Source organism: Diospyros lotus, chromosome 3, assembly GCF_014633365.1.
Source record: "Diospyros lotus cultivar Yz01 chromosome 3, ASM1463336v1, whole genome shotgun sequence".
NCBI lineage: Eukaryota > Viridiplantae > Streptophyta > Magnoliopsida > Ericales > Ebenaceae > Diospyros > Diospyros lotus.
Genome location: NC_068340.1, coordinates 2,982,795 through 3,000,455, shown reverse-complemented (window position 1 = coordinate 3,000,455; position 17,661 = coordinate 2,982,795). Strand labels below are relative to the sequence as shown.

General features: G+C 34.1%; 1 protein-coding gene and 1 long non-coding RNA gene across 3 annotated transcripts; one reads left to right on the top strand and one right to left on the bottom strand.

Annotated features, from left to right (window-relative positions):
* The first annotated feature begins 7,983 nt into the window (after positions 1–7,983).
* Positions 7,984–9,491, top strand: LOC127796219 (uncharacterized). Its single transcript, XR_008021973.1, has 3 exons — positions 7,984–8,227; positions 8,916–9,076; positions 9,350–9,491. It is a non-coding gene; the product is annotated as an uncharacterized LOC127796219 (long non-coding RNA).
* LOC127796218 (probable pectate lyase 8) lies at positions 8,442–16,374 on the bottom strand. 2 transcript variants are annotated; one of them, XM_052328247.1, is made up of 8 exons: positions 16,356–16,374; positions 13,911–13,997; positions 13,353–13,406; positions 12,530–12,604; positions 9,838–10,480; positions 9,637–9,740; positions 9,370–9,508; positions 8,442–9,142 (listed from the first exon to the last, which is right to left on the bottom strand). In XM_052328247.1, exons 2-8 carry the CDS (start codon positions 13,964–13,966, stop codon positions 8,921–8,923), a joined length of 1,293 nt encoding a protein of 430 aa, XP_052184207.1. In that variant the 5' UTR covers positions 13,967–13,997; positions 16,356–16,374; the 3' UTR covers positions 8,442–8,920. The 2 variants fall into 2 exon arrangements, with proteins under 2 accessions (XP_052184207.1, XP_052184206.1); XM_052328246.1 differs by lacking the exon at positions 16,356–16,374 and having other exon boundaries at positions 13,911–14,066.
* Between the last annotated feature and the right edge of the window lie 1,287 nt (positions 16,375–17,661).

Genomic DNA, 17,661 nt, shown 5'->3' with positions numbered 1-17,661 from the left:
AAAGAACAAGAATCCCAATCAAGTTTTCTGTTGAATCAAATAATAAAGAAGAATAAGTCAAATGCATTCAAAATAATTCAAATCTAATACAAAAAAATATAAACAATAAACATAAGTTCAATAATACAATCAAATAAATATAAACATAAATTTCATAATACATTCAAACAAACCTATGAATTAAATTAATAAATCTGTAAGTAAATAAAAGAATAGTGAATTGTTAATAACTAGTGTTCATAATTTATAATTTTCAAGTCAAAGCCAAAAAATTAGCTATTAACTTTAAGATATTCACAGGCCTTAATGCAATATGCCATATTAATGATATGAATAATTTTGCAAGCATCAATTTTGATATTGGTAGACTAAATAAAAGAAAATTTTAAAGACTATTTCCTTATATGCATGAGGTTAATAACACTTAAAGAAACCAAATCCAAACAAAAACCAAACAGAAACCACACTAATTGAAGCAAGTTGGTTTGCAAAAATATTTATTCCTGATACTGCCAACTGTAGGTTTGACTTTCTGGCATTTCCAATCACCCTTGTAACCCCAACGACAACAACAAATTAAATATCTATATACACATTACACAATCAATGAATATATAGATATATAGATATTTATTACACAGTCAATGAATAAATATTTATTCTTGATATCGGAACAGAATATACATTGACAGAGCAATTAATATCTATATATATATATATAAAGAATAAAGAACAAAATATATAGAGTCACAGAACACACACACACATACAATAATATATTATATACACATTACACAGTCACAAAACACACACACACATATATAATATACACGGTCACGAAACACGCACACACATACAGTGATTAAAGAACAAAATATACAATCACAGAACACACACACACATACAATAATATATTATATACACAGTCACAAAACACACACACACATACAATATACATAGTCGCGGAACACACACACACACACATACAATGTAACAGTAATAAATATATATATTAATATATATATATATAAAGAATAGAACATATACAGATGAAGATACTCACACTAAAATGAAGCAGCAACTTAACCAAGTGTCGGCAACGAAGAAGAAATAACCAGAAAAACGAAGAAGAAGAAGAGAGGGAAAATGGGCATTGGGCAGAGTTCCAACTTTTGGGTTGCATGAGAGGGCGGCACTGGCAGAGCAATTTCTGCTATTAATTTTTTCTTTTATACACATATATATTCATAAACTTAAAAAAAAAAATTGGGCCCCTCTCAATTATGGGCCCCGGGCTGTAGCCCTGGCCCAAGGCCGACCTTGATTCGAGCCAATGTGGAGGAGAACCAAGAAACTACCATAGCCAAGTTCCTAGTTAGACTAAATTGTGATATTGCAGATGTGGTAGAGTTACAACATTACGTTAAGTTGTATGACATAGTGCACATGGCCATTAAAGTGAAGCAACAATTGAAAAGAAATGGCCCACACGAATTGGGCAGAATTCGGGCTCTTCTTCAACATGGAAATCGAATTAGAGCAGAAAAGATGTAAGGGCTAATTTCAAGTCTACAGTCAAAACTTTAAAAAACAACAATGATGGAAAAGCACCAAACAAGGTAAAATTTGATACTCCACCTCTTAGAAATAGAGATATCAAATGCTTTAAGTGTTTGGGGTTAAGCCATATTACATCTCAATGCCCAAACAAAAGAGTGATGATTTTAAAAGATGATGGTGGTATTGAGATCGAAGATGAGTTTGATAATGAGTCCATGCCACCTTTGGAGGATGCGAGTGGCATTGAGTACCCGGTTGATGCGGAGCTCTTGTTGGCGAGGAGAGCTCTTAGTGTGCAAGCCAAAATGGATAAGATACAACGTAAGAACATTTTTCATACTAAATGCCATGTCAATGATAAGGTATGTAGCATGATTATTGAAAGGGAGATGGAGAAGAAACATAAGATTGAGAAGAAAAATAAGGATGAGTTGAAAAATAAGATTGCGCATTCAAAAAAAAAGTGAGAATGAAGTAGGTAATGGTAATGAAAATGTTCATACTATTGAGATTGAAGAAAAAGATGAGGGCGAGATAAAAGGAAGTTTCATTGTTGAAGAAAGTGAGGTTGAGACGGCTCTCATGGAAAATCAACAAATAATTTTTCATGAGTGCGAGGATCCTTATCTTGTACATGGTGAAATTAACAAATCCCTCCCAAGTTTGGTTAATTCTTTGTTGCAAGATTTCAAGGATGTGACCTTTCAACTAGGTGAGCCATTCCAAGCCCTGGGAAAGATTCATGACAATGCCAACAAGCTGATTCTTCCAAGAGAATGATGAGAATCATGAAGGGCCGACTAACAATAACACAATCGGATCAGTCAACCCAGTTAACCATGATGGAATTGGATGAATAATGTGTTTTTCAAGAAGAAACGAGCCACTGAGCAGAACTCATGGGCCAAAGCCCTTGAGCCCACTAGTTTTGTGGCCAAATTCTATCGTTTAGCGTGTTAAATTGACACTTTAGTTATTCTGACAACAATTTTGGTGGTTGGTTAATTGAATGGGTGGTTGTCAAATTTGGTGACTAATTGATTGAATGTGTGATTGTCAATTGTGGTAGCTGATTGATAGAATGGGTCTTTGATTAACAAGATTTGGTGGCTGATTCATTGAATGGGTGATTATGAAAATTGATGGCTGATTGATGGAATTGATGAATATTTGATCACTTCCCTTATTTTGTTTACCTACTTTGTTTATTTCCTTCCAATTTAGACTTAGTGTTCGGTTATACCTGCCAATGTAACCTTGAGGGGAATTCAGTTTTTGAGCAATAATAATAGTGAGAGTTTTCTTTTGGTTCTTCAACGAACTATTCAAAACTTATCAAGATTTCATCTTGTGGCATTCATCATTGACTTATCATTCACAATCCTTCTCTTCTATCTTGAGTGTGGCTTCAAACCTAACCTTCTTATACCTTTGGTTTTTATCTTTTTATAGATAATGAGTCAAGGTTGTTTCTTTTGTTATTTACGAATTTGTTTTAGAATGATCCTTAACAAAGGAACCATTTTGAGTGTCGGGTCTCACCTTCCTTCGTGGGGTTCACATCATGAATTCTACTTAGTGGCTCATTTCTACTTGAAAAACACATATTATTCATCCAATTCCATCACGATTGACTGGGTCAACTGATCTAATTGTGTCATTGTTAGTCGGTCATTCATGATTCTCATCAACCAACACCTCAAAGTGGGGGTCACCTAAAGGTGCCACGAACGCGCGCCCGCTCTCACGCGCCACACCTCTGAGAGACCCAATCAAAACTATCCCTGCAAGACTCGATCAAAACCACCTCTGAGATTCTCATTGAAAAGATCAAGTCACCTATCACCTAGTAGCCTCTTCCATCGCTATAAATAGGGGGTTCCTCCCTTCCCCCCCCCCCCCCCTCTTCGATATGTAATATCTCCTACTCACATTTTCTTCTTGCATTCAAGCATTCTACTTTCACAAGAGGTTGATTTAAGTATCGGAGAGTCTACGGGAGGATTCTCACCCGTACCCTTAACCAATCTTTTTTTTAAGCAGGTCATCCATCGCTCAGAAAAGTCATCTATCGCTCAGAGAAGTCACCCATCACTACTATTCCACCCTTGGAGAGTTATTCATTGTTACCACTCCACCCTGAGATAGTCACTCATTACTCAGATAGGCCACACGTGGGTCATCATAAGGTGGTTTTTCATCTATAAATTCATTATTATAGTTAAGCAACAACAAGATATATATTTATTTCTCTATTCAATTGATTCGTAACTTGATTTATACAATTCATGGTAATTGAATTATGGATTTCTTTAGCATGACAAGTTTTTGAAGATTTTCATCAAGTACACCATATCTAAATAAGCAATTAAGTCTCCAAATATGCAAAATCCTCAAATTAGATCAAAATGAATCAAGAAATTTACACATTAGAATCAAATACAGGAGTACAAACACACATAATGTATTAGTTTAATGTGTTCCTAATTCAACTTGAAAGATTGATGTCATCAAAATGTCAGATTTCTTTGCCTCTATGTCTAACAAAATCGTGAAAAGATCTAAGCATTTCAAGAGTGATGACAAATGCTAGCTAGGGTTACTTAGTTTAAAATTTTCAAACATAGAAATTATACGATGAAAGTTAAAAACCTGAAGAATGTCCATAAAGTTGCACAAACCTGAAGAAAATCCTCCATGTCCGATGAAATCATGAAAAGGTTTGACCAATTCAAATCAATGGCAAACTTAGAGCATTGCAGAGCTTTTAAGCTTAAAAATTGTACGATAAAATGAATTTCACTCCCTCTTTCTCAAATTTAAAACCTAAATTAATCCCTATGTTTCTTAGATTTGGAAACAAAAAAAAAAAAAGATATATCTGATATTTAAAAGATAATGTGATATTTTCTAATTTTACAATACTAGTTAAACTTTTGTTAATATAACAAAAATTAAGTGTGTGCAAATGGACCGAAATCCACAAATTGATTAAATCAAATCAAGGAGTAAAACCAAATTGAACTAACTTATTAACTCGAAAAATTGAACTAACTGATAACAGAAAAAATCGAACACAAATCGTATAAATTGAACTAAACCAATTAAACTGAAGAAACGCAAAAAAAAAATTGAAATAACGGATAAAAAATACACAAAATTGAAGAAAATGACGTTTTATAAATATCAAAATAATATCGTTTTAAAGTTCAGTCGGTTCGGTTAGTTCGGTTCTTCCAACCAAAAAACCAAACCGAAAACCTAATTTTTGAGAAAAATTAATTGAACCAAATCGATACAAAAAAAAAAAAAGAAAAATCGAACCGAACCAACAAGTTCAATCAGTTTGATTCAGTTAGTTTGGGGTAAACCGAACTTTTTCTCTTCTCTAAAAAAAGTACTCTTATTTTTCACTCCTATTATTCTCCTCCTTCCCCTTTGTCTAGTGAATTGACCAAAATTTATTAATTTATAAATTTTTTTTATTTTTCTCTTTGATTTGATAATAGTTAAACCATCATTGAAACTAGAGAAAAATATGTCAGTAGATGGTTGGGTTAGTGTGTCAAGTGATTATAAGACAAGGGTAAAAAATATAAGGATATTTTTGTCATATTAAAATTTTTAACATCTATGAAACAAGGGTAGAAGAAAAGTGTAGATAGAATTGTAGAATCGAAAGAGTTTGCTATCGCTTTTTAAATGTCAATATCCCTCTATTTTTTTTTGGCAAATTTCAAATATATCAAAATATAATTTATTGAATTTTAAAACTATTTATCTTAACTTCAATCAACAAAAGAGAGAGTAGTATTTGAAGTTAGGCTCGAGTTTTAAGGGGTTACAAATATTTTATTTGGTCTCCATCTCAATGGAGACCTGAGATATTCAAACCTTGAATAATATTTTAAAAAAATTAAAGTAAGTTATTGTTAAATTGAGAACAAAATTTAAATTTGGTCTCTTATGTAATATTTTGATTTTTTTTTAAATTTGTTAATATTAAATATTATATTTAAATGATTTAAAAATTAAATCTGAGAAGAGATCTAGCGATAATTGAACAAATTATCAGAACTTGAGAAGATTTTATAGGAATTAAAAGTAAATTGATAAAAAGGGGATGATCTAAAAGTAATTCTTTCAAATTGCTAAGTAGGTCATTTTCCACTAAATCAAATAGCACATTTTTTATGCAAAATTGGAGGAAACCAAATCAAATTGGCCCCAATCAATTACTAGGTCTCATTGATGGGATTGTGACAAATTTGCATGACTTCGTTTTAATAAAAATCATTGAGCAAATTAAGAGATTTCTGCATTTAAAGTATAAATCAAGTCAAGATAATTAAATTACTTAACCAATAAAGGGCTTTTGAAATAGATATTATAAAGAGTTTAACAGGGTTTTCGAATTATAAATTCAATTAATCGAGTCTGAGATATCAAGTACCAAATTTGAAGGAAAAATCTACCTATAAATACTTAATTAGTTTATGACATCTACTTTAAACTTGATTTCAAAATGATCAATCGTCAATGAGAATAAACCAATGAATGGGTCTCTAAAATGACCCCCCAAAAAAAAAAGTAACTTAATGATTTTTGTACAAAATTTTAGTGACAAACGAATGAGAAATTGAGAGCCAAAGATTGAAGAAACAATATGGCAAAAGAACCAAAACAATACGGAGCAACCATCAGTTAAAAACCATGAAATGATAAAAACCTTGTTGGGGTCTAATCAAATCCAATATATATAGTTCATCTTAGAACCAAAAAATTAGAATAAAATTAGGAAAAAAAACCAATTAGATTAAACAAAAAATGGCAAGAAATCACTAAATGATATGCATATCAGATTCACTGCAAAAATTCAATATGAAATCACTACGAATAAAGAAATCGAATGGAACAAATTTTTTTATTTTGAATAGTTCGGTGAACTGAGTCATTGGGTATTTTTTTTGTTTTAGTTTTGAGTTTTGAATTTTTAGTTTTGTGTTTTGAATGTCTGTTTTGAGAATTTTAAAAATATATTATTTTTATTATTCTGAAAAATTATTTCTTAAAATAGAAAACTAGAAAACCTATTTATTTTGGAATTTTGAAAAACCATTTTGTGTTTTTTTTTTTTCTTTCTTTCTTTTTTTTTTATTTTTTTTTATTTTCCGATACCCTGCATCTTTTCCGTCACTAGCAACCATCGTCGGTCGAAGATTCACACAATCAAAGTCTACCATTAGAAACTCCAAGTTAAGGAGGTTAAAAAATTAAATATATTTTTAATATTTAAAAGAATTAAAAACTCAAAATAGACTAAAAATATTAAAGAGAACATAAGCCAAGTTCTCGTTCATTTTCAGCAAAGGGATGGCACGGTGGTGGTTGCTAAACAGTGGGGAGTTGGGGGGGGGGGGGGGGCATGAAAGAAGTTGCCGGAGAAAGGGGCACACATGTAATTTTGAAAACTAGGCATATATTGGGGTAAGTTACACAAAAATTACTAAATTTTGGTGTGTTTTTTATTTTGATCATTAAACTTTAATTCTTTACAATGTGATTATAGAAGTTTAAAAAATTTTGTAATGTGGTCACATATAAAATTTTTCTATTACTTTATAGCCGGAGTGGGTGGCGTGGCGCTGATATGACAAATAATAAAAATATTTTTTGACACGTTCTTATTAATTGTCATTGCATAATAATTTTTTTTGTTTACTACATCAACGCCACGTCACACACTCCGTTTATAGAGTGATCGAAAAATCTCATATGTGATCACATTATAAAATTTTTTAAACTTCTATGATCATATTACAAAGAATTAAAATTTAGTGATCAAAATAAAAAATACACCAAAATTTAGTGATATGTGATGTGATTTACCCACATATATTTCTAGTGCAAAATTTCACTGGATTGTAAATTCTAACACTTAAGCCAAGATGGATTCCAAATTAAGTTTGTCTACAGACTTTGTTAGCTTGATATTGTAAATTCATATTCTAAATTTCTAATCTCTCATGCTTAAAATCTTAAAATGTTTGTTAATATTTATTAACATGCAAATATCATTTTGAAACTTATTTTTTTATTTACACATACATAACACAAGATATTCTTTTAAACTCTAAATTATTTCAAAAATTATTTACACTGATATAATATTTTAAATTTTTAACCAAAAATAAAATAAAATTCAAGATGCCTGATCTTGGCCACTATCCCACCAAAGCATGGGACAACACATGGAGTGGGGACGACAGCCTCCTCCAATAATTAACATTATTTAATTTTACATATTTTTATTTTATATCAAATGCCCATTAATTTTATGCCTTTTTTTTTTTAACTCTGGGAACTCGTGCTTTAAGAGGACCAAAGTACCCTCAAAGTTTGAGTTTAATCTATTTACTTTAAACCCGCCGTCAGCCCATCTGACACTCACGTCATCCCAGCCGGTGCCGGTCTAATAGATCGCTATGTGGTCGGAAAAATGAAAGCAGGAGCAACGGTTCCCTGAGCCCGCAGTAGGATGGGTTACAGATCCACCGCCTTCTTTGGTTCGATCCCACCTCCAACTCAGTATAATGGTTTTGTTCTTGTGTCTTCACCAGATCTGTACGTATGGATTATCACAGATCCACCGCCTTCTTTCGATTAGGTTTGTAATTAGTTCAGATGTGTTTGTTGAGGTTGATCACTTGATCTTGAAAGTTTCATTTTTTATTTTTTTATCAAATTTGTTAGCTTGAAGCCATTTTCCTGTATTGCGAAACAAAGAAAACGGGGGAAAAAATGAATAATTCAAGTTGAAAGCAAGTGTTTCAGTACATTATAAAAGAAAGGGATACCGTGTAAACACGAACAGGAGAAGATCTGCAATTGGGAGAATATAATTACATAAACATTGGGGATTACAAGAGAAAACTTTGCTCCTAAAACGCCATTATGAAACGGGGCCTCTTATTGCGTGTGGCTCAACCGTGGGGGAGAGAGAGAGAGAGAGGAGAAAGCAAAATTAAGTTTAAGTTGTGGAGGAAGAAGAGAAGAGATGAAAATAAAGAAGGTTGAGGCAAGAGAAACCAGCTGGACTAAGATGGGTAGAGGCAAGCAAATTGATGAGTTTGGAACAGCTTGAAGAGGCGGCAACGCTTCTGCGCCTGCTCCAGAGGTGTCAAATTTCTAGAATTGAAGCAGGCCGAGGTTGAGGTATCATGGGACAGGAGCAGATAATGATTTAGTATGGCGGCTCTATAATAGTTATAATTAAGGGAAGGAAAAACTGGGAATGTTTCACTTTATAGATCTTCTTCGTTTGTTTCTTTCCTGATTTCCATGTTTGATGACAGGGAGGCTAACATGGGCTGCCCCTGTGGCAATTAAGGACGCCGGCATCAGAGGTGAGGGAGGCCACCAAGGTGGAGGGCTTGGCCCCTAAGCTCGAGGCCTTGGCATAGCTGGCTTCAGCTCCAGCTCCTGATGGTGTAAAGAAGGCTCCATCCAGCATAAGGTCTCCATCTGATCTCCAGTTCCAGTGCTTCCATACACTGTCTTCTGTCAACACTCTCTTGGTTACCTTCGGATACCATTCCACCAAAATGTCAACACAATAGCATCACTCAAACAACGACAATGACATATAAGACTTTATCTATGTGCAGTCAACTACATATATAATTTTTAACTTGCTAGTCATTTATATATCTTTATCTTTAGAGCCCTTATTACTATAGCATCACTTATTGAGCAAAAAACTGATGATATGGCTGGTGATTTGATGCAGGAATGTTCAATTTGATGTACCTCTTTGGCGTAAGGGTCTGCTGGGGCAAGATATCTGTTCCCTTGGCTGTTAATCGTTGGTTCTGCACTTCCACCGATAGCATACATTTCCCAGTGAGTGTAGTCATTGTTTACCACATGGAAATACCCATGCCTACACCTGCATATTGATTAACTTGATTGAGTGAGTCTATTAAAGTAGCCATGATCCGTCAGTCTTTTGGTGCCGTTACAATAATTCAGGCGAGAAACAGGCATCGTTACTGATGTCTATAGTGCTTATTTTACCTTGGCATTCTCTGGATAAGTCCTTCTCCAAAATGGTTGTAGGCAATAGTGACCTGCATGATCTTATCCTGTGTGTAGGAGTCGCTATGTCCCAGTAACATTACCTGTTTATGTGTTGCAAAGTAAAGAATTTAGTCACTGAAATAGGTTATAATTTCATCAGTTTTGAGGAAATTGATCAATCTTTGAAGGATAAATGACCTCATTGTGGTGGGTGAAGTAATTGTTGGAGATGGTAATGGCGGTTGATCCCATAATGGCGTCAATGAGACCATCAGCACAGTTAGAGAGAGAATTGTGATCGATCCATATATGGCTTGATCCAAAAATAGAAATACCATCTCCATCAGCCATTGTCCTCCAGCCATAATGAGTTGGGGAGCTTCGAACCATAGTATTTCCGGTGGGCTTGCAATCATGAATATGGAGGCCGTGAATAATGACGTTTGAGATAAATTGGATGGTGATGCATGCCCCATTGGCAATGTGGACATTGGCTCCTCTTGCATCAATTGTTTTGAAGCTGTTCATGATCAGCTCTTGCTTTAACGTGATCACCATATCCCTCTTGAACACAATCCACAGAGGCCTGTCCTGGATCACAGCATAGCGTAGTGTGCCAGGTTTGGGATCGACTGGATCATCATCGCTTGGGTCTGTGACAACATAGAACTTTCCATCACGGCCTCCAACGGCATTGCGCCCGAAGCCGATGGCACAGTCGGCAAGGCGCTTACGGTGGCGCTGCCAATCGGAATCGCACCTCCAGCAGTCATCAATAGGGTTGCCAGTTCCACATGAGAAGAAACCCAACTTCCTTCTTTCGGTGTTATTGCGAATGCTCCTGAAAATTTCAAAACCTTCATTGTCAGGAGTCAATTCAGTACAAAGTCTTTGGTTTACTAGTAAATAAATATTTGAACTTGGAAGGTAAGTTTGGTGACTCTGTAAACCTAACGTGGATAAAGGCATTAAGATAAATGTATAGTTATATAAAAAGTTAAAATTAAAAATAATATTATTTATAATAATGTTGAAGCCACTCTTATTTGAAGATAAAATATGTAATATGAATGCATAATCAAAGTAGTTTGATTATTTGAAAGCGAAATTAATTAAAGTTCATGTGAGTAGAGTTGATAAAATAAAATAAGTTCTAACAAAAAGGAAAACAAAAGAAAATCAAAAAAAAAATTGATGAAAAAAATAAAAATAATGATATACATGAAGGGTGTGGAGAAAAAAATAAGTAGCCAACTTCACATTTTAGAATAAAGTTTTGCCATGGTTTAGGGTAAGTTGACGGCTGATCGTTATTTAAATACCATTGCGGGAGGATGAATACAATGCAAATAATAATAGTCATCAATTAAAAAGACCAGTCGACCAAATTGACATACAAAACACACGCTGTTCAAATTCAAATTAATAATGGGCTACTTGACTTGATAGTTAACTGTTAATGCATGTTGGTACGCGAGCAGCTGAGTACGGTGCATACGGAAACAATAAAATTTTCACGAAAGCTTGCCGTCAGAAATAAATTCGAGAGTTGGACTTGGACAAATTCCTGTGTGATCTGTCGGTGGATGTAAATAAACCAAAGGTCACTTAATGATCACTACTGCTCTTGTCTTCTGGGTTCTGGCTAACTCCAACTGGCACTGCAGAAGTCTCTGCCGCATTCCCTCCGGATCTGGTCTGGGGTTTCTGCCCTTTGCCAGGCTGGACAAAGGGGACGATATGAAATTCTATTGGGATTACCCCACGGTTCACGTACAACAGAACAAGAATTTATGGTGGCTCAAATTAATAAATATATTCAGAGTCTCACCGACGGGAAGAAGTTTATGCTTCATTCATGTCCGAGAAGTGACCAGAGCAAGTGGTATTACTTGTTAGTAAGTGAAGACATTGTATCAAGCACGTACGGTTTTCATTGAACAGATATTTTAAAGGTGGGGATCTATAATATGATTCAAGAATCTGGTTTAATTGCTTTCATAATCCAATTGCTTTCATCATCTGCAAAAGCAATTAGAATCTTGCCTAAAAAAGGACTCCTAGTCCTGCCCGGGATTTCCCCGTGTTTTGCTTGCAAAAAAGGTCCACCGGATTCGCTAACAGGGGAGATTATAGCCACCTGACGCTACCAGCTCTCTTTTTGTAAGCAATTTTCAAATAAGATAACCTATTGAAAACAAATCTCATTTGCAACAAAAATTTTTAAAAAACTTCACATATGCGAGTAAAGTTGAGTGAAGATTTTAGGACATTGTAAACGAAAAGTAATCTGGAATCAACTAATATCTCCATCTTCGAGATTTGGATGGGGAAAAGGACATCAAACAAATAAATTAAGTGTTTGATGCACGGATCTCGGAACAAGGGCATGTGGGGAAGAGATCCAACAGAATGAGACAGGGAATAGTGATTCCATGATCTAGTAAGAGCTCTCTTCCTATAAAGAGTATATTTTGATGGATACTATAAGGAAGAGAGTTTATCTGACAGTTCCCCAGCACCACAAATTTCAATAAATTGTTCTATGAAAATACAGTGACAGGTGACTGTAAATTCCCCTGAAGTAGGCTAGATTAACAACCATTTGAGTGAGACTGTTACTTGTAGCATATAAGGGCCTGCGGAGTAAAAAGATGCACAAGAGGCAAGCCGGGTGGATGGAGAAATCTGAACATTGAAGGAATCAGGCAAGCCATTTCAGTTTTCAACCAAGTTCCTTCATCTCCCAATAAAAAATGCCCCCTTCCCATCCCAATACATTAATATCACGGAATGAAGGGGACTATTTAAAGAACTAACAAATTGGCACTTAATTACAATTAATTCAGGAGAGAGAGAGAGAGAGAGAGAGAGAGGCAGTGACGCTCACATGTCAACCATGGAAGCAATCATTTCGGGATCCTGTACGGCATGCTCATTCCGGGCTTCAGCTTCTTCTTTTGACCTTAAAATGAAAATGAAAATAAAAATAAAAATAAATTTACAAGCTGAAATTTAATCACTGCCTTAACAAGTGTATAAAAGTGACAAACAAACGATGAAACGTATATCTTTTAAGTTTGCCTTATTTTGTTGTAATTCATAGTATAAGATGTATTTTACAACCTTGTAAAAATGAAATTGATCTACTCTGTTGACTAATCTGGAGAATGAAAATAAGCTTTGCTATTCCCTGAAAACGATTTAATTTGTGTCAAGTAGAAATGAATGCGACCACGTGCCATATCCTATATTTTGATTATATTAAGAACACACATTGCTCAAGCAAGCTTACCAGAGTAGAGAAGATTCCATATCAAGTTAAATTAAGAAGATAATCTAAACAGTTGCCGACGCTAAATTAACAGGGCGAAACGTTGAAGGTTAATACTGTAATATAGGAACATTCGAGGGTCACAATGAAGTAGTTTTCCCAGTGATTTTTTTATATTTTATTTTTTTGCTAGATAAATAGAAGTTAACTTCATTCTTGATTGGCAGTAGAATAGCTTCTGGCAAAAATCGCTATATTATCTTAATAAACCATCCACGTTTTTCAGATCATCTAACTAATTGATTAAACCATTCTTGATTGGCTATGTACCGGATGGACTCAAATTTCTCCAGAAGCCACATGGACAGTCGTAGAAGATAAAAACAGTGCACCTAAGATCTAAATGTAAAATGCACAAATTCAAAGAAGAATAACTGACCTATCCGCCATTGTTCCGTGCTGCAAGCTCTGCAACCGCATTGTATCTTCAACACTGTTAAGGAGAAGCATGAAGCCAGTGGGGCAGATTAGGTAAAGGAAAATGACTTTCACATACAATCTTGCATACAAAATCGTGTAAGAATTACGTGGTAGTTATATTTATTTAATTATAAATTTAATGAATTTTTTTTCTTTTCGAACCATGTCAAAAGAATACTGTATAAAAGATGTGTTTCTACAACATTACCAATAACTACGTACGTCTCTAGCAACTCTTCAAATTTTCCGCTTAATAATCTTGAGCAAAATGTGCTTAGCGCAGGTGTTGCTCAACCAATTGGAAATAACACAGATTTGCAAGAAATAGACGAAAAACTATTCCCCGTTCTCGCATGAATTTACCGAGACGGCGGTTTAACATTGGAAATCATGTCATTCAATTCCTCAAAGAGCTTGGAATAGCAAAGAAACGGAGACAATCATGAAGAGAAACAAAGAAAGTATAGTCTTCAATGCAGGCTGAATCGAAGAGGAAAAAGAAGCTAAACGTACGTACCTAGACTGTTGAATCTCATTTCTGTGTGTCACAGACCGGGCGCCGGCAAAGAGCATTAGAAGCAGCAACGAGCGAGCAGCGAGATATCTGAAAGAAAACGCCATTGTATATATCTAACTATGAATTGCAAATCTGAAAGGGGAGTTGAGAAACAGAGCAACTCCACTCAAGAAAGGAAGCCTCGTGGAGCAGTCCTTTTATAGGAAAGAAAACGAAAGCGTGAGCCCCCTATTCCTCAACTGTTTGGACTTCAAGTTCTTTCAAACCATGGTTAGGTTAATTTAACTCGATGTTAACAACCTTGCCCAGGCCTAACTAACCGCCATCAACGCACTGTCTCTCCCCCACGCTCTCTCTCTCCTTGTACACGTCAACAAATATTTTTTTTTTGTGATGTTCTGTATATCATGTATAAGATATTAATATAATATACGAACATGTATTGCATCTTTATTGAAAAATAAGGTGCATTTTATTATATCTTGTATTTAATATTCAATCAAATTTATTGATTGATGGTAAATTGATCAAATTTTAAACTATTTAATTAATTAATAAAAAAAATTAAATATTAAAAATAAGATACACTTAGTCATTAAATACTAACTTGCACGGAAATAAAAAAATGGATAAGATACGAAAGACAAATGAATAAATGTGTATTTTTCAAAAAATAAGATATGAAAATGCAAGAAAATACATAAATAAAAAAATATAAAAGATATTTTGTAAATATAATTTTTAATATAGAAAATTATATATTAAGAATTAATATATAATATATAATTTTTATATTATATAATATAGAAAAAAAATTGTCTCTAACTGCTGTTTGAAAACTCTTATTTTTTATATTTTCTTAATATTATGAAATGGTCCAAAATATTTTTCAAATTACAAAAATAATCTAAAAATATTATTTTATTATTTCTTGATGTTTAAGTAAATGAAAAGTTTTTGAAACGTTTTCGTGCATCATAAACTAAATACACCTTATTTGATAACAAAATGTTTTTATTATTAGCAATAGAAACAGATTAATATCATTTAATTAATGACACAAATACTAGATATTTATAATATGCAAAATGGAAATATTTAATAACTTTAGTCCTAACTCCTAATCACTAAATATACAATCAATTTTTTTAAAACTTTGAATAAAAAATTTATATAAGCAAATTCCAGCAAAATTGTATAACTTTTTTGACAAAATAAATTTGATAGTAAGCAAAATTTTCATGTAACATGATATTATTAGGAAGATACATTTCGTAATAGTATCTATCAATCTCTTATCATTTCATGACTTTTATCTTTTGAGGCAAATTTTAAGAGTCAATTTAGTATTCAGCAATAAGAAAAACGAGTAGAATAATAGATAAAATGGTAAATATTTACTTATCATTGAACAATTGGGAGATTTTATAACCTGTATAAGGAATAGTTTGAGCTAGATTTTTGCTAAAGACATTGTTTGAGATGTGAATTGAGCATGCACAAAACATGGTGTCAAGAGCCCATGCCATGCTTGTTAATGATCAAGATAACAAATCTTATGACGAGACAAATCCAAATGTTTTTCAAGTGGCATTCAAATTGTGATGCGACTTGAGTGTGCAGAAAATGTAATATCCGAGTTCATGTCATATTCATTAATAAACAATGCATCAAATCTTATTACATGACAGACCCAAATATTTTCTAAGTGACATTCAAATCAACTCATTGGAATCTAGTCACATATTGATCAAAATAACAAATCTTATGACTGAGACAAGTCCAAATGTTTTTCAAGTGGCATTCAATTGGGATGTGACTTGAACGTGCAGAAAACGTAATATTCGAGTCTATGTCATATTCATTAATAAACAAGGCATCAAATCTTATTACATGATAGATCCAAATGTTTTCTAAGTAACATTCAAATTAACTCATTGAGATTGAGTCACATATTGATTTCGTATTGATTCACGTGATATTTTGAAATTATTTATTTATTTTTATCCTAAATTTAATAACAAAAATTTGATTTTAATCGAAATAACAAAAACTAATAAAAAAACAAAAATGATCAAAATTAATAAAAAATAATTGATTATTTAAGATAACTAATATTAAAATATTACTATGAATTTAAGATATTTTTACTGTTTAATTGGTATCCTTTTCTCATTAAATAAAATTACATTGCTCAGGACCCAATTGGGAGCAACTAAGGGTTCAATTAGTTCGGTTTAAGGTCACGTGTGAACAACGTCGGTCACTCACGTGCCGGATCACAGAGCACCATCCTCTCCGTCTCTGACAACGGGACCACCCCTTCCACGTCACCAATTGATTTACTCACCTTGCGTACGCACCACCAACGCCCACAAAGTCATATTTTTTACATTTTTAAATTAAATATCCACGTGGCGACACCAAAGGGGGAGGGTACGGTACTTCCGTGTTGCCTGCCCGCGAAGTCACCGGCTATTCCGATTGGTGTCCGTAACCGTATGAGAAAAGCCCCCGCGAAAACCTTCCGTTTTCCCGCCCGCTGACCGGTACGGTTACGGGTTTCCCAATTTTTTTAATTTTCCAAGGCACGATAACGCTTCACATGCAACCTGCAGGTGCTTCAATTCAATCATTATGACACTTATTCATGCCTGCCCGCGGTCAACTGTTCTATGCTGATTTACGTTTTTACCCTTGCCGAAATAGTGAATGGACTTGTACAACCAAACACTCTAATTCAATTCATAAGGCTTTTTGTAAGATTCGAATTCGTCCCAAACTGATTTGACGTTACATTGCCTGTAAGCACAAAACATAAAACGACATAATTTAAATGGTCGAATTATGATAAATTAAAATTTATATTAATAGACTGTGAATTTGATTTCTTATTTTATGAGATAAAATTTTAATTGTAATTTATTTCTTCTGTTGAAATTGATGATGTAATACCTGAGAAATTATTAAAAGTATAAATTATATTTGATGAATGGTACAAGTGAAATTATCAAAAAGATAAGGCTTTAGGACACACTAACGCGGTCTTAGATGATTAAATCAGTCGGAAGGAGTAACCCGGACCTTAGATAGCTAAAGAAAATTATACAGTATCGACAAGTGATTCGAATTATGATTTTTAGTAATGAAAGAAGTGGGATCGGGAACAGTTTTCGGTACAGCTGTCGACCGGGCTGAGAAAACCGAATCGACGTAGGAAACGTCCAGAAGATGAACGGAGCACGTCAAGGACTAGTATTTAATGTGTAGAACAACCCTTAAGCGATTTCGGGTTGAATCAAATGGATTTAAGGTCAATTTGACCAATCGGGCCTAAGTGCAATTTTCTAATTTTGCCCGAGGGAGGTCAAAACGGTAATCTTTCAGGAGTCTTGAGGGTCAAATGAGATATACTAAACTTGTGGGACTTAGAGGTATATTTGGATTTATCAGGGGAGTTGTAAAAAGGGCAGAATTGTCATTTGAAGAAAATAGGAGTCAAAATGCAAAAAATGTAAAATGGCATAGTGTGAACGCGAAGGGATTTCGGCCGCCGCATTGCCACCGCACGTGGAGGCCGTTTCCGGCGATGGGACGACCGAGGCTTGGTTGGGGAAGGTTGTATACGGCCAGGAGAACACTTGGGGACCAAGCTTGGCCGTTGATTGGTCGGAAAAAGCTCGAATTTTTGATATACATAGAGGCCGCGAGTTCGAGCTTTTGAAGCGTAAATCGATTGAGTTTTTGAATG